Here is a 23,904-nt window from a genome sequence, read left to right as displayed (position 1 = left end):
TCTTTAAATATTTTAAAGGTAAGTTAGTAAATATCTAGCAATTATAATAAACATAATGGTTATAATATCACTTGTTTTGTATTTATATGTGCTTATTTCTTATACAGGGTGATTCATGAGACGTGAGCAGAACTAAGCCTACACAATCAGTAAATGTTAATGAACCGTTCATCATCATATTTAAGTAAAACAATCTCGCTTTATGTCTGTTATTTAACTTTTTGGGAAGAACAAATTTGATAATCTACAATCATGGACACTCTACAACACTTAATTAAAAAAGATAAAACCTCTTTAACCGTTATGACAGCAGTTTGATTATAAAGAAAACAAAATGTCACACTTGAGTGAGATACGATTTTTCAAAAGTAACCAGACTCCGATGACATTCAATTTGTCACTTGTTATGGATAAAACAAATAGGGTGACCATACATGGCGTAAATAAATTATAACATTTTTTTTGAACAGTAAAAAAATAAAAGAACGTTAAATTCACAAATACTGGTACGAAACAGTTGCTTATAACTTACTGAATGCTCAAGCTTGATCCTGCTCACGTCTCCTGAATCAGCCTGTATAGTTATGATTATTACAGGTTTGTCACTCGTCCATAAAAGGCAACGCAAGAATCAAAAGTACCCATTTTGTTGGCAACCTCTTTATTTGTAATTTGTATGGTTACTCTTAGAACATCAACAGCGTACAAAAAATAAAGAACACCAAAATATATCATACTTGACATATCCTGCTTGACGGACTATACTTACTGAATTGGAAAGTGTAAATTGTGTTTGGCTAAAAAATACAAGAAACACGTATCTACGCTATAAAAATGAGTTCTTCTAGTGAAGAAAATAGAAATGTTTTGGCAAAAATACATCAGTTCACGCCAATATAAATATTAATTTCTATTCAAGTTCTTATGCAAATGTTTTCTCATTTCCTCGCAGTAGTCCTGAAAATCACTATGTAATGACTCGGCTGGAAAAGTTACTCACTCGTCCATCTTTGAGCGGTTTTCCGGCCTCTCCTACAATGTACTATATTGTTTTTAACATAGACCTACACTAACTCTATCGTATTCAAAATATATTTTCTTCCATTTTTAGGAATCATATTTGGATTTTTTGTGTTAAAATCGTTTATAATCGCAAAATATATTCTTCATTTTCGACATTCGATGACTTTCAATGTCTGTTGTCAAAGAGTATGCCATTAGTACCACTGAAAATCCGCAATACGGCGAATGCCAAACAAAATCTTTTCAGGCTTAACTTACAGAACTTATTTAATTAAGATAAAATAAATCCAGTACGGAGATGAGTAAAATTAGAACTGTTTTATGTTTTCAGGCGGGGAAGTAGGACAATATTTTTCTATTTGTTTCCACCTAGTGTAGGAATGTGTCTTTTTTCAACCCTTGGGACGAAACGTACCACTTTCAACCGTACTGACTTCATAGATAAACAATGACCCACTTTCAGAGCCTGAGAAATGAAAAATAAAATAAAGTTAGACCAAACTAAGTTGGCAGCAATTTTGATAATCCAGACTGTGCAAGTGTTACTTTAAATGTGAAACTTCTATGAAATTATGATGTTTAAATAACTCTTGCACAGTCCGGGCTATCAAAATCACTCCCTACTTAGCTTGGTCTAACTCTACCTATTTCATTCATTCACGTCCTGTTTCTCTACTTTGTTTTAAAGGTTTCTGTTAGAGGCTATTAAGAGTCTGAACCCCAATCTCCTTCTACTAGTCAAATAATTCTTATTATATGATAAAATGTGTCAAAGTTTAGTGAAAGGTCCCACTTTGTCGACTCTAGTTTCCGAGTTCCGGGCAATTTAGTGAAAAGTGACAAAACTGCCTGAAAGTCGTTTAACTCTAAAGTATCTGTGATTTTGATTGTAACGCTTTTATGACCAATTTAAGTACCGTTTAGAACCCAATAATTAGTGTAGACTGCCCAGGGTTCCGCTTAGTCCACAAACGTACAACATAATTACTAATTACTTAATATAATGATTATTACTCTTTTATCAAAATGGAGATATTAAATTTTTTATTTTTTCTTCAATTTTTATGATTAGGCAACCGTGACATTACGACTGTCAAGGTTTATTACATGATTTTACTTAATTTAGAATCCTGAAAGTATGAAAATTAGTATGAAATTAACCATACCATAACTTCAAAGTACAAGTGCGTTTTTTTGTCTCAAACTTTAACCTTTGTTTTCTCCGTTATCGCATACTCACTAGTGCAAATTTAAAGATTAAAAAAAATTGCTGTTACACATAGATACTCCATTCTTTCACCAATAAATAGCTTAATGTTATTTAATTTTAGGAATATAAAAATAAAGAAGTTATATTTAAGTTTAAATAAATCAAATCAATACTTACGAGGATATGTAGTAATAATTTAAGTCACACTCATCAATTGCTACTTTTTCCTAATTTACATTGTTTTGAATACCATTGTTGACATTATATAATTGTTGGCATATCAAATTATTTAAGAATTATTGTCTATTATAATACAAATGAATGTGAGAGTCAGAATGGCGGGTGTACCTAAATAAAATCAAATGAAAAGCGTACCATATTTTTGTACCTAATTTGTACTATTTTCTATGTTCAGCAAAGTAAGGACATCATCGATATCCCCCAAAGAAGTATAAAACTCATCACAATAATATTCTGACAAACACGCATAATTTGCGGCTTTTATTTGATTAATCGCCAACAATCAGTGAAAAACAAACATTTAAGTGCATGATTTTTCTTAGGAAGATTTCTTTGTAATTGCGCCTGCTCTTTTCTAAAACATGATTATCTAAGTTATTTGAACTTAACAGATTAAACATTAAAGGTACTAAATCCTGGCGTAATTAAAATAATTGTACCTTTGCGTTTTTTCTTCAAAATCAGATCGATAACGTGAAAAATTATAACGCCTGCAAAATTTTAATAGCAAGCAAAATATAAAATGAGTAAAACTTGGAAACCACAAATAAAATGGCTCATATTATAATTGAATGTGAAGGTACAAAAATTTCGCTTTTATAGAATTTATCAATAACCACGGGATCATAGCGTAATAAAGTACACCCGCCATTCTGACTGTCAGGATGGCGGGTGACCTGTTTTTTGATGATAACTTTAAGTACCATTAGGTACATTTTTTTTAAACGAGGTACTAAATAGTACAAATTAGGTACAAAAATATGGTATGCTTTTCATTTGATTTTATTTAGGTACACCCGCCATTCTGACTCTCACAAATGAATACGTTTACGAATTAACGTAGAATTTTTTTAACAGTAATTTATTACTATGCAATAAACTAAATTATTATATATTTTTTTGTACTTCCTGTCGACTTGAATGGTTGAATTAAGATTTCGTATACCAAACTATAATTGCATACTGTTTATGTATTATTCTTTTCGATACGCTGTAGTCAAAAAAAAAATTACCAATAACGACCCGCCGCGACTTCACGCGTTTATGTCTTTTGTACTAAATTTATGTCTGCTGAGATACTTACCTATTTTCATGAAATATTTAGGTTTTATAGTAAAAGAAGTATTATTTAAGATGACTCGTAGAAAAAGTGTTGTATACAATATTATAGTGACATAATCAAGCTTTTCAATCTCGTACGTTACTTAGGCAACTCAGCAAGCTTCGTTGCCTAAACACGGTACTCGACTGAGAAGCTCTCCATTGTATTATGAATATCACGATTGTTTAAAATTCTATTTTTGTTTCACAATCTCACCAGTGTATTCAAAAACATAGACGGAAAAGATATACGTGTGCATTGACCATTAGTACCTTCGTCAATAATGTACTAAAATAGTGCTCTATACTTACTGGCATTCATAATATAATAAAGTTACGCTTGTGTGCGTGGATTTGATGAGATCATAATTCATAGCGTTATGGTATAGCTTCTATTAGTCTATTAGTGTGTATAACACTCAACTTATATGCATGTTTATCGGTTCTTGCTTAAGTCAAAAAATCATGCGGCATTCCTCTATTTGGAAATTGCCAAGGTACCTTACGTTAATTGCCCTCTTAAGAGGAAAGGGTACAACCGGTTCTCCATAAAAACGTAGTTCCCATTTTCCTCTCTGGATATTGACATAATGGAAAATATTTTTTTTTTATTAGATGTACGATTATATGAACAAAGCTAGGCTTCTTTGTTTGATTATTTTCAATTTCTTGATTATGATAAGAGTTAGGAGCAAAAAACACATTTCATTATTATTAATGCTCATATAATAACTAATAAAAACCGGCCAAGAGCATGTCGGGCCACGCTCAGTGTAGGGTTCCGTAGTTACTCTTCCGTCACAATAAGCTAAACTGGAGCTTAAAGTATAGTAAATTGTTAACCAAGGGATGAAACGGTACTTTTCACCCGAGTTAAACAAATAGGCAAATTTGCATAATCAGTACCTAATTAAAGTAAGTCTTTTTACTATGAAGGATTTTTTTTTGGCGATAACTCAAAACCAGTTAAACTGATCATGTCCGCTATAGTTTTCATTTAATGTCTTTCTTAAGCTCTACTTCCACGATTTTTTTCATATTTTTTGGACCTATGGTTCAAAAGTTAGAGGGGGGGGGACACATTTTTTTTTCTTTCGGAGCGATTATCTCCAAATATATTCACTTTATCAAAAAATGTTTCTTGAAAACCCCTATTAGTTTTGAAAGACCTTTCCAACGATACCCCACACTCTAGGGTTGGAGCGAAAAAAAAATTTCACCCCCACTTTACGTGTAGGGGAGGTACCCTAAAAAAAAATTTTTTTTAGATTTTATTGTACGACTTTGTCGGTTTTATTGATTTATATATCCATGCCAAATTTCAGCTTTCTAGCACTAACGACCACGGAGCAAAGCCTCGGACAGACAGACAGACAGACGGACATAAATAAATAATAAATAAATATAAATATTATAGGACATTATTACACAAATTGACTAAGTCCCACGGTGAGCTCAATAAGGCTTGTGTTGCGGGTACTTAGACAACGATATATATAATATATACACATTTATAAAATACTTAAATACATAGAAAACATCCATGACTCAGGAACAAATATCCATGCTCATCACACGAATAAATGCCCTTACCAGGATTTGAACCCGGGACCATCGGCTTCATAGGCAGGGTCACTACCCACTAGGCCAGACCGGTCGTCAAACATGGCGAAACTATAAGGGTTCCTAGTTGACTACGGAACCCTAAAAACGGACAAAGATATGGTCAATATGCATTAAATTGTGTAAAAATATGTCCTAAATAATGTCAATACCCAGTTAAGAAAATGGGGACTTCGTTTGTATGGAGAAGCGTTTGTCCACGATCTTTTTAATAACAAGTTGTTACCTACTTAAAGTAACTTCTTGAAATGTATGTACGTGCTCCAAATAAAAAGTGAACCTTGCCGACAAAATTATAATCTCAAATCAATAAACTTTTAATAAAAGCACCTTACAATAATTTTATATTCACTCCGTAAGTATTAGTTGTCTAGTGTGGCTATCACAAGTGTGGCTACCACCAGTTCGGCACTGACATAAACGCTGACGAGAACGTAACTTACTTTTTATGCATCTCGCTTGTACTCGCATATAAGTGCGAGCGAGATGTATAGAAAGTAAATTACATTCTCGATAGCGTATACGTCATTTTTGACACTGTCACTGACTCGTGGTACGGGTATAGGTTAGGTTTGCACAGTACGTATATTTTAACCGATGGCGATCACTGTAGTAAAGTAACCTACTATTATCTGAAGGGCCAAGCACATAGCTGCTGGGCATATCCAACATGTCCCACATGCATTATACGTTTACAAGTCTTGTGGCCAATTAATAACCGCTTACGGCGGCGCCATGTGAGGCTAGAAGCTTTACATAGGATCGAGAATCTCGGTATTTGACCATTCAAAATCACTGCGAGTAAACCATATACTACCATAAGGGAGTAAACCATAAGGGGTGTACCGAAAAAAAAACTGTTAACTTCAAATGAAGAAAAAAAAAAATGCGATTGAGAACAAACTAAGGTTTTTAGAATGACTACAATAAAAAGCGACTTTTAATTTAGATATTTGTCAGTTTTTTTAATTATATTTTTTTTACGGACCCGTTTTTCATATTTGCCTGCATCAGTCCGTCACCTGCTGGAAATGTTAATGTTTTTTGGCAGTTTCATTCTTTTATTTTAATACACTTTTGAGCCCAATAATAGTTGAGAAGACGGCACTGCAGGTGCAGACGTTTGGAGCTCTTTCTCTATTCTATGTCAACTACCAAATACGATTTTTGTACTCCTACGAAGGAAATTATATGCTTTTCGACATGGCCTAGAATAAAGTAACACACATTTTCTTTCATCGTAGTTCTTTGAACTTTAGCCGTATATCTCCCACAGTTTTTACGATAATTATGACAGGTATGCTTCGTTTTCGCAAATTCTATTAGCAACCTTTGAGATGGGCCCAGGGTCACTTGTTCCAAGAGATCTGCCGCTTCGAGGCCTCTGTTCAAGAGATAACATATTAAATTAGTTATTTATTATGAAATGCATGAAACTCCGAGGTAATTTTAAGTGTTTCGAAATCAGGCATGTAGGATGTTGAAAAATTTTCTTGTTTTTTGGAAAATACCAATTTTCAGTGATCTCTTCTATTTACCGGTGTAAAGTCAAACAGCGTAAATCCAGAATTATTTATATTGGAATATATAATATAATAATAAGACTTTAACGCGGTAAGAACGCCGTAGTCATCTTGCGTAGAAACAAAATTACAGGGGCTTGAAAACAGTTTTTTTTCGGTACAGGCCTTAATCTATCTCTAAGTCATAATAAACATGTTTAGTAATTTTAAGAGTACCACCCGTAGACTTAAAGTGGGATGGCTTAATTTTTCCGATTCAACCCTATGATGGCTTGGATGGGGTGGCTTTGGATAGGTTTTTGAAAAGGATTACTGGGCCTTTAATTGAGGTTTCTGATAAAGACAATATTACCGGCTATAATTGCTTCGAAAGCCCAACAATAATTAAGTAAAAGTACATTGAGAATCCTACATTTCCAGATTAAAATCTCATTTTCCAATCATGATTGAACTTCCATTAAACAGGGTCGATCGATAAGCGAGGCGGCGATCAGTCTCCAAAGTTCGAAATCTATTTTCAATTGCATACTTTAAGTTAACACTATAGAATGCACAATTGCAGTCAGAAGTAAATAGCTTATGCTAAAGAAATGTAGTAAATAATAGAAGTAGAAATAATCTTTAATTGAAATAAACCGACTTGAAATGATTTACGACCTTATTGCATCTTACAACAATTACAATTATTTAGCCGAAAGACTCAAAATACTTGTCATGGAAGAGTTGCATTCTAGCAAAAAGCGTATATGGACATTTTCAGAAAAAAAGTGTACTTTTTGAAGCCTAAGAAATTTTGGGTTATTTTTACTCAGAATCAGGAGCACTATCGATTGAAGCAATAAAAAAAGTGACCCGCGTTTAATTGTCAGTTTTGAAACACAGTTAACCATACATGTTGTATGGACCGTTGCAAAATTGACTAATAAATTTTGTATGGATATTAAAAATAATTCAGGCAAAATGGGTACACTTTTTTTCTGTAAACCCCCATATGAACAAAGAACCCACTTAGCACGTCCCTGGCAATGAATATATTAAGTAAATAACAATTAAAAATCGCTATAATTAATGCTTAAGAGTTTTTAGCTTCCTCGTGAAACCCATCATTCTCGGAACTGGACCTTGAGAAAAATGTTGCTTAAAAATGTAACTTGCTTCACAAACTTAACGAACAACTATTCGCCAAACGGCAGTTCAAATCGGATCAGCAGTTCCACTTTACCAAATGTCACTTTTATGAATGTGAATGCTTGATTTGTTGATCAAAATACAAAAAACACTATTTACCTATAACATTTAAGGCGTTCCCTCGTTTCTCATTGATTCCATCATCGGAACTGGATTTATCAAAAAATGGCACTAATCTGTTAGTATTATACTTTCAAACAAAAAAACAATTTTCCAAATCGTAGAAAAATATGCAATTGAATTGAGAACCCTCCTACGTTTGGAATTTTGAAGTGCATTCAAATATTTACGGTTTTCAGACTATTCTTGCCAATTGCATAATGTTACAAAGTAGGTAGTATTTATCATGAATATATTTATATTGTATATATGTACGATACCTAATTAATAATATAATTGACAATAACTTATTCACAATTGAACAGTTTTAAGTCTCCGTTGTTGACATCCCATCACGCAATATAGGCGCAATTTATGACGTCTAGTTTGGAAAAGCCAGTATACCTATTTTACCTGGTGAGGTAACGATCTGATCTAGTTTGATTGCATGAACTTGATCGAACGGAGGTATTTGTTACCTGAAACCAATTGACCTCGCTTAGAGAATCAGGTTTCGGAAATTCACTTTGAAAATTCTCGGCTAAGTAAATCTGGGTGAGCGGTAAAATAGCAACCTTGAAGGGGTAATAATTATAATGAAGTAATATGTAGTTGAATTATTAGTTAAAAAATATATTTTACAAATATGTTTCGCTATTATAAGTAATAAAATGTGCGCAATTGCACATCTTAGTGCCTTCGTGTTTCCATCCGAGCCTGGAGTGCACTTTTTGGTAACATAATTATAAGACTTGACGCAGACGCATTTCGCTCTGACCTTGCAAACCAGATGGGAAACTAGGCTTTATTGGATCTAGTCTGGTCCGGTTACTATGGGCACTATGTTCCTTTACCGAAAAGGGACTGGTAATTACGAAATGGCATTTTGTAGTACATGAGTTCCAAAAACCTCATTGATACAAGCCTGGGTTTGAACATACTGAGCATGTTTGGTTTTGAATATACTATTACAAACAATACACCGGTCAATTTGTATCGCCAATCGTCGGGCTCCAGTCGTCATCCAACGCTTAACAAATACATTCATTCTACCGCAGATAGTGTCACAGAAGATCGTCCGGCAGTTTTGGGGTGTAACCTAACCTACCCAGGTATTCCTATAAATTTTCAATTTTTTTGCACTATCTATTAACATGGGTAATTCAACATAATCATTTAAACTTGTTTTTTTTCTTATTGTCATTTTTAGAGTTATATCAAAAATAATACAAGGGGGCCTATCCAAGCTGACAATCGTTGATAGAAAACACTCATATATGCATATAGCCACGTGACTTTTCGTAGAATCTGTCATCCCGATACGTTATTTCTTTTCATTTGGCGTTTATCGATATACGATTGTCACCTTGGCTAGGTCCCAAGGTGTCAAATTACACCTCAACTACCTCGACTGATTATTAGCCATTATTAGAAGAGCTAGGAAACCGTTAAAGTATTTTATGCAACAGTTGTATAAGAAGGGTCAAAAAAGGCGAGTGGCGTGAGTTACAATGTGAGCCGGAGCCGAAGGCGTAGGCGAACATTGTAAAGGAATACGCCACGAGAATTTTTGACCTACTTATACAACGTTGCATACAATATTTTTCCTACGAGTCAACAAAAATAAATCTTAATTTAGGTAAACAAATTACAGCAAAAGTATATAGCCAAGACGCGCGAGCATACCTTGTTACACGCCCGGCCCGCCCCGGGCCGCGGCCGGCCGGTCGGCGACACCTCCTCGTAACTCATGAGGCCCTGGTACTTGCTACTTGCTAAATTAATTTTTTGGACAGTTTTTTCTCAATGATGGCCACCGTAGCCTACGGAGACTAATAAGCGACGCTAAGCGGTCTTCGTAGTCTATGGGTGTTGCTATATTACGGGTGTCACATGCGTGTTTCTGACTTATGAAGTAATTATTTTTACTATGCAACCAAATGAATATTTTGTAAGTTGGCAGCAATGCACTTAGTTTAAAACTGTATTCGTTTTGGTTTTGTTAGGTTGGTAGCCATTAATCGCAGTAACGTTATAACTTATAAAAGCACAAGAGCTTTTATGAGGAATAGACAATATAGACTTTTCTTGAAATCTTTTATGTATGTTCTTATATTCGTGTTAATGAATGCATAAATGACAGATAACAGTAGAGGAGTAGGAAAAATCATAATTATAGGACGCTATTAGGACGCTATTACACAAATTGATTAAGTCCCACGATAAGCTCAATAAGGCTTGTGTATTATATTATACTACGCGATGCTGTAAACCCTTAATAGAATTAAATGTTTCTTGAGCCATGACATTCATTATTCATGTCATACTAACAAATAGCCTTATAAACACTTGAAAATGCACGCCAATTATTCTATTAAGCCAGCAATTTCCTTGCACGCGAAGTATTTATGTAAGCATTATACTGTGTTTGGAATGTAGCTAAGCGTAAGTCAGGAAAGAGAGATGTTTTCCATCTGATTTACAAGAGATAGAAGTATTAGCGTCTAATCTATTAAGCGACATACGATACCGAACCTGACATTTTTATGGAAAGATGACGGGCCCCAAGCCCTTTGATGTATTAAAATGTAGTAAAGCGTGGACACTAATATGTTTTTTTTTATTGTATAATATGTGGATAAGCTTCGAATAAATTTAAAAGTGGAAAAATTACTGTCTTGGGTGAGACTTGAACTCACGGCCTCTGGATCCAACTCCGCCTCTGCGGCTGGATGGATGGATGTGTGGATATTAAACTACATACTAAAAATACAGTCATAAAATACCGTTACGTTGCCTGTGATTTTTAGCATTACCGTGAGGTTGGGTTACTTTAGCCTTACAAGGCTACGTTGCCCACCAATGAAAACCTATTTTATGAAATCAGTAAAGTCTTAAAACGATATTGTGTGATTAATCTGTTTTTGTCTAAGCGTTTAGTATAATTTTCAAGATTCAGTAAAGTGGATTTTCATGGGTAGACAAGAGTAAGTAACCTTGTAGGACTAAAGTACCCCAACCTTACGGTATATAATTCACCGTACCTCTATATTTATTCAGCCACATACAGCGTCTTCTGACAGACAAGATTTCCAGTTAAAAACATGTTTTTATTTTTATTGGATTTTTCATGATAATAGATGACATTTTTCAAATTGACTTCAGAATAAAGTATTCCGGAGGTTTTTTAATTTAGGTGTATTTGCCTTTTTAAAAGAAAAATGCCTCCAACACTTATATAAAACAACTTCAGTGCTTGTAGTAGAAAGTCTTCCTGACTACCTCAAGTAGAAAAGAGTTAGACCAGTAATTTTTTGCTAAGATGACATTCTTAATGAGTTTAAAATAACTTGTGAACATATACATACGATTGTGTAAATGTAGCAGAAAGTGAGTGAACATTATCAGAAGAAGCTAGTACTTGTTAATACATTTGCTACTAAACGTACGTACTATGCAGTTATGCTTATGTTGTGGAGTTTCAGGCGTACATAGGCTACGGAGTCTGCTTATCATCAGGCGGGCTGTATGCTTGTTTGCCACCGATGTAGTATAAAAATCTCGGACGATCGATGTTCGAAATGACATTGAGATGTCCCAGTTTTCAATTGTTTGGTTGAGTTAAATTTAATGTCAGTGTTCCAACAACGCTATTTGCAACATTTAATTAACTTTGATAAAAAAATATATATTTATGTTTGGAAATTAACTAAGCCTAAAATATTTAGTTTCCTTAAACGTACTTACAGATACCCCGAAGGTAACGGAATTCAATAAAAACACGGTGTATAGTAGTTTATTTGACTGTTACATATTGCGTAGCTACGTAATGTTTTGTAATGATTGACGTACATACTTAATATGATGTGTTCAGACACCGCATGTTATCGCCGGCATTGCGGCTTCGATGCCCTATCGCGGATTGCAGGTAGCATCTCCAAAATGTAAAGAACGTTCATTTTACATGAAAGTGGTGCTAGTTTATAAACAACAAAAAAAATTATATACAAACAAATTAAAAGATAAACTGAACTAGAACTGATCTCTAGAACTGTGTGTACATATTATTAGACCGCAGTCTAATCTGCCTGACCCGGTGGTGGAAACGGCACCACTTTTCAGTATAGTAACATCGAGTTTCTTGAAGCCTACACCACAAGGGTCAGTACCTCTAGTGTAAATAAATTCGATTTCCAAACGTGACGTACGCGTTTGCGTTTAGTCTCATTTTGTATTGGATTTCGAAAGAGCGCGCCAAGCGGGACGTTTTGGAAACTCAAAATCCTATACAAAATGAAACTTAACGCAAACGCGTTCGTCACGTTATGATGTCGATCAAAGTTACACTAGGGGTACAGAAGTCAAACTACGGTCTAATAATTATTCATACGACACAGTTCTAAAGAAACGTCAAATGGCGGTAAATGCAAACTTTTTCACACATGTCACACAACCGAAGTTTTTTTTTAAATTCAGAAACAAACAAGAGTCGGCCCTACTGCCATACCGTTCGATATTCAGTAACGTGCGCCTTTTGTCAAAATTAAAAAAAAATGTTTGTAATTAACACTTCATTTAAAATAAAACGCTATCTCGACTGATATTAGAATAGAGGCCAAATCAACATGGTTTTGTTTTTCAGAGTTGTTCGAATCAATATTGAAGTTATAATGATGCAATAATAACATTTCCACAAATAAAATTATGGTTGTGTTAAAACAGTGCACCTCTACGCTGTTCGTAATTTGCGGTTTTGAACGCATCTTAGAGAGTTTATGATATGATATGATAAAATTATAAATACGTTATACAAAAATTGTAATCAGAATCACGGAGTCTATATGACTTTTCAGAGTGACAAGCTGTTAGTTGGCCACCTCATGCCCACTAATAATAACTGTTTCTCTATTACAGAACCTAGTAGAGTCTAGATATACGTATAGATCAGATCACAAAACGGTTTCTGGACTATGAATTCGCTCCAAGCAAGTATCTATTATATTTGACGCCTAAATAAATAAAAAATGCTGTTAAGTCGAAGGTCAACTATTTTATCATCTTCACACTTTGTAAGTAGCAGCATGGTCACCACGGCGAGGAAGCATCTATTATTGTACAAACATATTATACTGTCTCGACAGCATCATAAAATATAATTTAATATCGATTATTATTAATGCCAGCAGAGAAAACAAAACGTCAAATTAGCTTTTTCTTTTCTACCCATATTGCCTTGTTTTACGACGTAACATTGTCGGCAAAGTTTCAGTATATTATTTCATCTTTTCAAATTATAACTAATTGGTGGAACATTACGGCATTGCTGTATATTATGAATCATGAACTAATTATGACAAATTTAATATTTCACTCTTCATATGTATTAAGGTCTATTTTGATAGGAAGGACAACAGATTTAAAATCTAGGTTAAAATATGACGTAGGTGCTGTGTTGGATGCCACTGGTAGTGACATTAGCGTGCTGGTAAATGGTGCTTTCTATACACAGGTTTTGGCTGTATTTCAAAAGCTTCGCTAGGTTATATTAATACTGAAAAATTACTGTATAATTTTGGTAAATTAATTGTGTCACAGTTAATTTTGGCAAAGTTTAAATACGTGTCACATTTATTAATGATTTATATATAAAATAAATGGACAAGTATATTATTAATGTAATCAAACGTTGGTGGCAGCTGTAAATAACAATTAGTATTACCTACTTGCGTGTAATTGAATTTTGAGACGTGTGGCGTTAAGCAATTAACTAACGAGCCGCCAGTTGGACATTTGTACGCTTGGAGTAGGCGAGTTCGCAGTTGCGTAGGCGTTAAAAAGCTGTATTCAATTGCAACCATGAATGGTGAGGGATGAAACGTTTTAAAATGGTTCAGTTTTCAATAATGAGTGGGGGAGAAAGGCGCAATGACTGCCGGCTGTCTTAACGTTACCCCGCGCTTTGTCTTGAAACCTCCTGAACGCTAGTGTGGCGAGAAGTTGTTTAACACCAAGTAGAAATGTGTGTTTCATAGAGACGAGCCGTAGGTTTAGCGGGAACCACCGGGTCGGAGCGAGTACTAGCCTTCACGTGACGTGAGGGAGCGAGTGGCGCGGTGTGGCCCGGTCCGCGCCAGCATGGGCCGGTGGCAAGAGCTGGAGACTGGCGTCCGTGGCGCCGCCTCCACGCTACTGCGGCACGCGCCAGAGCCGCGGCCGCCCTGCCGCCCGCGCCACCGCGACGCATCCCCCGGCCGCCCCGCAGGCTTCTCGCCCCGCAGCCCCGCACGCACGCCGCATTCTTGCGTTTCACCCGTCCTAGAGCGCGGAAGCACAAAGAGCTTCGATTCCCGATCGAGTGACACGAAGTTCTTGCCAATTTTCTTTAAGAGCATTTTCGTACCGGCCCGCGGCCAACAAGTTAGTACAATCGGCCGCTAATCCTGAATGCGCGAGCAAAAAATTTCTATACAGTACATTTTACAGCGAAGGTCACAAATAACTTATGCTTCTTATAAAATGAACAAACTTGTGTACCCAGTTCTTTTTACAGAACTACCGAGATTCAACAGGCTACTTAACCGAGAGTAACTCATAATAATATCGACCCCTACAAGTTTCTATAAACAGTACACTATTTAATAAGTTTCCAGCGGTACAAATGATAAATATAGAAAGAAACAACGGGTCAAGTGGACATACAGATATTGATGCAATTTTCTATAACTTTTTTTCATACCTATATGTGTTTGATATCTATGATGTACTATTAAGTATACCCATGGCATTGGATATCAATCCGGCCGTGGCCGAATCCCACGCGGACATTGGTACCTATATAGGTAGCTCAGCTAATAATATACTGACTTACTATATTTTAATAATAGACTTACATTTCAACAAATCATGGCCATTTAGAGATGTATATAACTCTTAGTCTTGGGATATTTCCCATATAAATTTGTTATATTAAGTAACTCCGTTATATGTTCATTAACCATACAAATGATATAGAAGATATATCCGTCTTATTACTATTAATATTAATATTATAACAAAATTCAGGAGCTAATGAAGAAACGTAATTATGTTTAACTGAGTGTTATTGTGGTGGGTTCAACAGCGCTGCCGGAGACATGCGGGCGACGTGGCGGCGGCGGGCGGATAGCCGCGGGTGGAGCCGCGATTTGATTTGGTAATGGGTTTGCAAACTAATTACTATTATGTCTTCACATGTATCGAAGTTTTGTAAAAACCGGTTACCGGTAAAGGTTGGACCTTTAAATATGTATATAGTCAACGATCCCGAAAACGCTAGCTTTAGCGAAAAGTAGTGTCCACCCGCGCCCTGATACCATTTTAATAATACACTTAGGAGCAAAACTGTCTCAATATTAGCATATTAGTAGAATGTGGAGAAGTTGATGTCGATCAAGGGGAGGGGCATATGGTTAATACATAACAGTACACCTTGAAATTTTCTAAAAATATGATGCCTATTACATATGATGTACTTGGCATTTACGGTTATTTAGTAATTTCAAACCGAAAAGTAGAAAAAACACATCCTTTTTTTCCTATATTTCTAGTTCCTCCTATGAAAACTCTAGGAAACCATACATAATTAAGAAATTTAGCCTCTTTAAAATGAGGTATCAACTGTTTAAATCATGAACATAGTTTTATAGTTATGGCAGAATAAAAGTCGTCTTTAACATTGAACTAACAGACACTTTCTACGGCTGTTTTTAATGGTACACTTTTGCATCGAACTATAAGGCACCTAAAAGTAACTTCAAAAATATGCCCCATTAAAACAATTTCATGATGACTTTATAGTGGCAGAGTTTGTTAATTATATATGGTTCCCAATTTGGAGTTTCCATAGGAGGAAATAAACATGTGTTTTATTCTACTTTTCGATTTGAAATTACAAAATAACCATAAATGCCAAGTACATCATATGTTAGGCGGATTTGTAGGAAATTTCAAGGAGTACTGTTATGTATTAATCATGTGCCCCTTCCCTTGATCGACATCAACTTCTCCACATTCTACTAATATTCTACTATTGGGACAGTTTTGCTCCTAAGTGTATATTCCTTTCAAAGTTCTATCTTTTATAGGTTTAGGTTTTGTTAGGCAGTAGGTATTTACATATTAAGCAAATAGTTTGTATATTATGATTAGTCAAGCATATTTTAATAGTGGGGCCACTTTTACCGTGAGACCTGCCATGCTATACGGCTCTGAGTGCGGGCGGGTGCGGGAAATATCACGAGCAAACCCTTCACGTAAATGAGATGATGATGCTACGCTGGGCTGGTGGTGTCACAAGACTAGACCGGATAAGAAACGAGTACGTTCGTGGAAGTTTCAAAGTGGCTCCCATTCAAGACAAACTCCTCGAATCTCGTCTACGATGATACGGCCACACTCGAGGAAGAGGAAAGGACTATATTGTAAACATTGCGCTAAGCCTTCCTGAACGCCCTAGAGGAAGTAGCAGGCCAAAATCCACGTGGTGGTCCAATATTAGAAACGACCTGAAGAACCTGAACATCGAAGAACAAACAACCCAGAACCGACCACTCTGGCGCAAATTAACAAAGGAGACCCGACCCCACATAGGTGGGATAAGGGAAGGAAGAAGAATAAGATTGATCTATACCTAACACATGGATAACAATAAAAGCTGGATATGTTTTATTTCGGGCATGATACTTTAGGAAAATGGACATGAAAGCACAAACTGGGCGAGAAGTCGGAAATTTAACTAATTCGAATTCATTTAAGAGGGGTCAACGCAAATTAAGAGCTAATGCCATGAAAAAAAACATTCGAAAACTACTCATAGACTATGTTTGCGAGGACAGACTAGTAGTAAAGTAATAAAGTAATACACAGGAGCCTGATTCAGTCTACTTTTTGAATTTACACTCCCAGAGACCCCCCGAGGACCTACGAAAAGAACTGATTATTCACGGGTAGGGTCGGTTTTTGGATATAATGACTGTACTATAAGCAAAACCCTAAACGGTTAAAGTTGGCTCGATAGAATGATATCACGGAAACTTGTCTAATTTTCATTTATTTTCAATTGTATATCGTTACCCTACTTACTATAGCAGTATAATTTTAGTATACAATAGGTAGTGATATAGCCGAGGGATTTAAGTAGCGAAATTTTAATCAGAAGTATACTTTCAGAGATATTGAGGTATAGTGTTACGCCAAATCTACTGATGCAAGACTCGCGCGGCGCGCTATATCTTTGGTTCCTTTTTAATTTCCTGGCTTTACGTCCCCTCTTAATATTTAATACCTATTCCAAACTACCCGGTAAGCCCTGGAACTTCAAGCTATTACATTGATTCCTCCTACAACTTGTAGGTAAAATACGTACGATATACTTACGACACAACATTATATTTAATATTATGATATCTATTATAATCGTGTAGGTCTACTTGACGTGGTGTCTGGCGCGTGGGAACGTGTCGACAGCGCTCTAAAATGATCACTCATAAAACTGTTGGATTCATTCGCAGGCAAAGCAGAGTGGTCACTACCACTACATTTACAGGCACTTGCCAAACGAACTTTGAGCACTTGTCTCTCAAAAGAACAATTCCCTATTCCAAAAAGCTAAAACTAAAATATTTATTATACTTATACACTCGCGAGCAAAAAGATACTAGACTACTCACTCAGCATCAAGGATCCTTTTCCACTCGTGCCTTGAAATCCTCGCAACTCTCAAATTTACACTTTTTATACGGGCGCTAGCTACGCCCGTCATCTGCATCTTTAGAATATTTCGCTTGCTTGGGTATAAATATTATAACGAGGGATAAATAACAACTCTGTTCCCTTGTTAAAAAAAATCTGAGGGCACGGTAGTGCCCCCGCCAAGATGAGCAAAGCGAAGCGCAAGGGCACTACTTACCTTTTCTCGAAGCGCTTCGTCGTTTTTTGAACCCTTATAATTTGGGATCAGATTATACCAAATAAACAAAATTCTAGGAATATAAAGTTAATAGTGGACTTATTAAGCATAAAAAAATTCAATTGCCTAGCTCTCATACTTTATCTAAAAAAAACCCGATTGGATCACTGACTCACTCACTCACCCACTCACTGATGATCATCAAAACCCTTAGGGTACTTTCTGAAGTCGTAGGAATCTGAAATTTGGTGTGTAGGATAGTATTAGTAACAAAAAAAAAATCCAAAAACTTGAAATTTTTTGCCCTTAAAGGGGGTGAAAAGGGCGGTGAAATTATGTATGGAGAATCAATAACCGCTGAACAATCAATAAAAGTTGAAATTTGGTATGTAGATAGTTTTTGTTTTGAAGAAGGATATATAATAGTTTCCAATCCCCAAATCACCCCGTAAGGGTGAAAAGGAGAGGAAAAAGGCGTAGAAAAATGGGGTTTAAGTTTGTATGGGGAATCAGTAAATAAAGCAAATTGTATAAATGCCCCCGGATACATATTTCAGGATTTTTATTAGTAAAAACCCCCAGATCTTTAAATTAAAGGATGTAAAATTGTCATCAGCAACTTACAAAAACAAATTAAATCCAAACAAAAACATTTTCATGTAAAATGTTGCCAAGACGATACCAAAAGGCTAGCACCGTAAAAAAGTTATCGGATCTCTTGTAGAACCAAGCTTCTAACTCTACAAGCCGTTAGGTTAGGTTAGGTTCACAAACTCTACACCTTAGTCAAAATATGTGGCTTGGCAGTTAGTTACTACAAGAACTTTGTATGATAAAAAAAATGAATTAGTGAATACATTTTTCACCTTGCGCCAATGTGACGGTAGCGAATTGCCCAAGCTATATATTTTGACTAAGGTGTAGAATTTGTAAAGTTAGGGCTTGTAGAGTTAGAAGCTTGGCTCTACAAGAGATCTGATAACTTTTTAACAGTGCAAGCCTTATGGTATCGTCTTGGCAACATTTTCCATGAAAATGTCTTTGTTGGGTCAAATATATTAGACATGAGAGCTTCGATGTCAGAAAATTATGTTAATATTAATTAAGTCTGCAATTATTTTCATGTTAATATGAATAGTAGCAGATACGAATACTATGCTATTTAGAAAAAACTTATACATAATCGAGCTAATATCAGATCGTTTAGCATGATTTCGCGCGCGGCTCCATACTTTAAGTCGTTCTTGACATAATATGGCCCAATTCAAACAATGCTTATGTGAAATTTCATCAACCAAATACGTCTCTCTTGACCAGTGTCAAGTACACATCGGTATCTTATCGGTGTGACATCTTTGCATTATTTGAAATGGGCTGTTACTCGTATGGCGTCGGGCACGACAACGCTAGTCACGATAAGCGGTCTGGTAGGTAAACACTCCACCAGCCCAAGCAGAATACATTAAATAAAAATCGGCCAAGAGCATATCGGGCCATGCTCAGAGTAGGGTTCCGTAGTTACTCTTCCGTCACAATAAGCTAAACTGGAGCTTAAAGTATAGTAGATTATTAACTGTGGATAGTACGTGTTTTTACTATGAAGGGGAATCTTTTTGCGATAATTCAAAAACAGCTAAACTGATCATGTCCGCTATCGTTTTATTTAATGTCTTTCTTAAGATCTATTTCCACGATTTTTGTCATATTTTTTTGACCTATGGTTCATAAGTTAGAGGCGGGGAGGGGGACACATGTTTTTTTTCTTTCGGAGCGATTATCTCCGAATATATTCACTTTATCAAAAAATGTTTGTTGAAGACCCCTATTAGTTTTGAAAGACCTTTCAAACGATATCCCACATTGTAGGGTTGAAGCAAAAAAAAATTCTAGGACTAACGACCACGGAGCAAAGCCTCGGACAGACAGACAGACAGACAGACGGACATGGCGAAACTATAAGGGTTCCTAGTTGACTACGGAACCCTAAAAAGCAGAGAAAGTTCATTTGATAAATGCCCTACTATAATAAAATCTCGAAGACATATTCAGCAAACGTCATTAAAACTATGATAAAACGTCCTTTCTGAAGTAAGTAGTTTTTATCATAGTGTAGACAAGCCTTATAAAAAAAAACTCCGCGTTCCCGTTATTGGCATTGACAGCAAAAATAATCCAAAGACAATATAAAATAAATTTAAATTTAGTTGAGTGGGACAGTAGAGCGGAATACGAACGTAAACATTTTATTAATAAAAAAGTCTGACACGAAGCGCGTAATATTATATAATAAATAATACGCGCAAGGCGCTTTGAGTTTCATCATAACCATCATTTCGGTCTGCGGTGCCGAGCCGCCCCGCGCGTTGGAGGATCTCTTGCTTGCGTCACTGGCTCACTGTACGACAAGTGGGTGACTTTTCGCCACCACAACTATTATTAGGTTAGTTTTATTTATTTTTAGATTTAACTATTATATACAAAATAATTGTCTATTGTTGAGGTTTTATTCAAAAATCTAATATTTACACACATTTATAAATTAGCCAAATAGGTCTAGGTAATCGTAAATGTATATCATGTAAATATGACAAGTGAGGTATTGTTCTGCAAGAGTATCATATAAATTTGGACATGAATACATTTACGACGATACTCGTACTGATGAAGAAATCCAAAGATAAAACTCGTTGTCGACGGTATTGTATGAACGCTTTGGGAAATAGGTAGGTACTCATATTTCCTATGGTTCATATCGTGGCAACTCGCGCATTTTTTTACTATCTTAAAATGGATCAAATTACCTTGATCAAATGGCAAAAAGCAGGTAATCATGACTTTTATATGAAAACATTAATGTGGCCGAATAACCGCCACGAAACGTGTGCACATGCTCATATGGGGGCTGACCTTTCAACAATACACGCCTCCCCGAGTTTACCGATTCCCTCAGGCGTAATGCTTCGAATAGTATTCCACCATTACAGCTACCCAACGATGGTCCCCCATGATTTTTTAATCTCATATAGACTCCGGTATTCGGCAGGTAGACTTTCTTTCGTACCTCTCGGGACTATAACGTTATTTTATCGACGACGTCGCCACATAGAGATTTTGTCCGCATTAAAGCATCCCCTTGTATATTTGTATTTAACTGCCTTGCTGACAAATAAATGCCGGAGTGTATTTATAGCGCCGGTAGTGATATTGATTAAACGACCGACCGCTTAACTGATGGATAAACTAATAGTGACACGGGTCATGCGAGTGCCATGGCCGTTGGCCGCGGAGAGCAGTCGTTCCTTCATCGTCTGAACGAACCTGTACTCGTATATAGAATTATGTATTAGCTTCTGCCCGCGACTTTGTCGGCGTGGAATGATGATGATGGTTGAAAAAATTATCTTAGTCCTTCCTGGACCTCCAATTATCTCCATACCAAATTAATCTAAATCGGTTCATTAGTGTAAGCGTGATGAAGAGGTAACAGACAGACACTTTGGTATTTATACAATTTTGGGGTACGAATATTAGTAGGGATTTGAGAGGACGCCGAATATGAAATCACACTTTTTCGTAAAGCGCTTAATCTATTGTGGGAATTTTAATCGAATATACTACAGTAGCTCTGTAATTGGTAAACGAGTGTTATGCAATACAAATACACTAAAATTAATGGAGGAGAATATTTAGGGCTAAATAATGTGATTGCAAAAACAGAATTTAGGTCTTAGGTAAATAGGGTTCAAATAATAGTGACAGTAATCAAAATTTACACCAATTCATTTTGCGAGTGTCAAAATTTGAGCTTCGGGGACCACTGGATCAGACGTCATCTTTAAAAGTATACGCCTTTGTTTTAAATCCGCTCAATAGTTTCGACGCTATAAGAAAAAATATGATTTCATATTCGTCGTCCTCTCAAGGCAGCTGTATTGATTTTCATTTAATGAAACAAGTATAAAGAGGTTGTGAAAGGCAAAATCAATCTACCAATACGTCATTTGAAAAAATCCATCTACTATCCTAGGCTACCGAGTGTATTGAATCATCAGTAGGTATCTACTTAAACCCATTACCCTAGTTTCTGCTGAAGTCGCAGTAGAGTAAAATGTTGATATTGGGGTACTTAGATCATGTACGAATGTATAAGTAGACAAAAGTGGATTTCATATTCTTCCAGGTTTCCATAAAGAGGGAAGAATAACTTTGCGATCCTAGCGAAATAACGATACTTTTTCTATGAAATTCCATTTCGGGAGAAAACGGTTGCCACTAACTTTTCCAGGCCGCACTAATCTACAAGGATTTCCAAAAAAACATATACCTATTCTAATTAATCCAGCTTTGATGAATCATTTGAAGGCAAGTCACATTTTCCGAAAGTGCAATCTAATTTGAACCTTAAATCGGAATATTAAAGATGAAATTCTATTGGCGCGTATATGGTCGATAAATCGTACTATGCCTTTTTTCTCTTTTTGTATGGACGAGTACGTGGTATACTTCCCTCTTAAGGGGGTCCCCAACGCCAATGACCTTCGATCTGAATCACTTAGTTTTATAATGTTTGTTGTAGCTTATCATATTAACAGCAACGACTGTAAGCAGTATAGTGTCACAAAGGGTGTAGCAGGATAGCTTAGGAAAAATTGCCCCCAGAGATTTTGGGCCGAAACTGTAATCAAACGATGCCTTTTGGGGAGGTTATACTCTGCACAACGTTTCATCCCTCTCTTACCCCCTGGGGGTGAAAAACACCCGATTAACCCCAAAACTGTTTTAATTATTTTTTCCTAAACTATGAAAGTGACGAATTTCCAATTTTGTACAAATATTAATAAGACTAAAATCTATGTAAAAAAAAATATTAACCCCCTAACCATTGAAATTCTTGTAAAAAAAAAAAAAAAAAAGAATCATCCTGTATATCAAGCTTGGCTCATGGTACACACACCATTTTTTTTTTTTTTTAAATGAACTAGTTTATATTCTACATTATACAAAAGTTTCATGGACCTACTCCAGAAGGAACATTGCGAAATTAATATGTATTCTCTCTCGCGTACTATTCATTGAACTCCCACTAAGAGCCTTGCATTATTAATAAACAATGGCTTGCGATCGGACCGCTGCTCGTGCCCGATTTGAAAAAGGTGGCGATAAAGAAGTATGAATCAAACTCATTTGTATTTATAAAAACATTTTTAGGGTTCCGTAGTCAACTAGGAACCCTTATAGTTTCGCCATGTCTGTCTGTCTGTCTGTCTGTCCGAGGCTTTGCTCCGTGGTCGTTAGTGATAGAAAGCTGAAATTCGGCATGAATATATAAATCAATAAAGCCGACAAAGTCGTACAATAAAATCTAAAAATTTTTTTTTTAGGGTACCTCCCCTACACCTAAAGTGGGGGTGAATTTTTTTTGCTTCAATCCTACAGTGTGGGATACCCGTTGGAAAGGTATTTCAAAACTAATAGGGGTCTTCAACAAACATTTTTTGATAAAGTGAATATATTCGGAGATAATCGCTCCGAAAGAAAAAAAATAATTCTCCCCCCCCTCTAACTTTTGAACCATAGGTCCAAAAAATATGAAAAAAATCGTGGAAGTAGAGCTTAAGAAAGACATTAAATGAAAACTATAGCAGACATGATCAGTTTAGCTGTTTTTGAGTTATCGCAAAAAGTTTCCCCTTCATAGTAAAAAGACTTACTTTAATTAGGTACCTACTGTATATGCAAATTTGCCTATTTATTTAACTCGCGTGAAAGGTACCGTTTCATCCCTTGGCTAACAATTTACTATACTTTAAGTTCCACTGAACCCTACACTGAGCGTGGCCCGACATGCTCTTGGCCGGTTTTTTTTTAAATTATTTTGGTTTCGGGACCGAGACGTTGCGTATTAAGCATGATACGAGTATAATGATTAGTAGCTACGAAGTAGTACGTTT

General features: G+C 35.9%; 2 protein-coding genes across 8 annotated transcripts in view; both read right to left on the bottom strand.

The window, feature by feature from the left end:
* The window catches only part of LOC133527541 (uncharacterized), a 50,990-nt gene extending 36,576 nt beyond the window's left edge, over positions 1 to 14,414 (bottom strand). Inside the window, exon 1 of the mRNA XM_061864596.1 lies at positions 14,090 to 14,414. Coding sequence (XP_061720580.1) covers positions 14,090 to 14,399 — 310 coding nt within the window. The 5' untranslated portion in view covers positions 14,400 to 14,414. The remainder of the gene's footprint in view (positions 1 to 14,089) is intronic.
* LOC133527283 (potassium voltage-gated channel protein Shaker) overlaps positions 1 to 23,904 on the bottom strand; it is a 315,532-nt gene that overhangs the window by 129,524 nt on the left and 162,104 nt on the right. The window lies entirely within an intron of this gene.

The sequence above is a fragment of the Cydia pomonella genome, chromosome 1 (genome assembly GCF_033807575.1).
Source record: "Cydia pomonella isolate Wapato2018A chromosome 1, ilCydPomo1, whole genome shotgun sequence".
Lineage (NCBI taxonomy): Eukaryota > Metazoa > Arthropoda > Insecta > Lepidoptera > Tortricidae > Cydia > Cydia pomonella.
The sequence above is the reverse complement of the archived record's forward strand: the minus strand, read 5'-3'. Positions and strand labels throughout refer to the sequence as shown.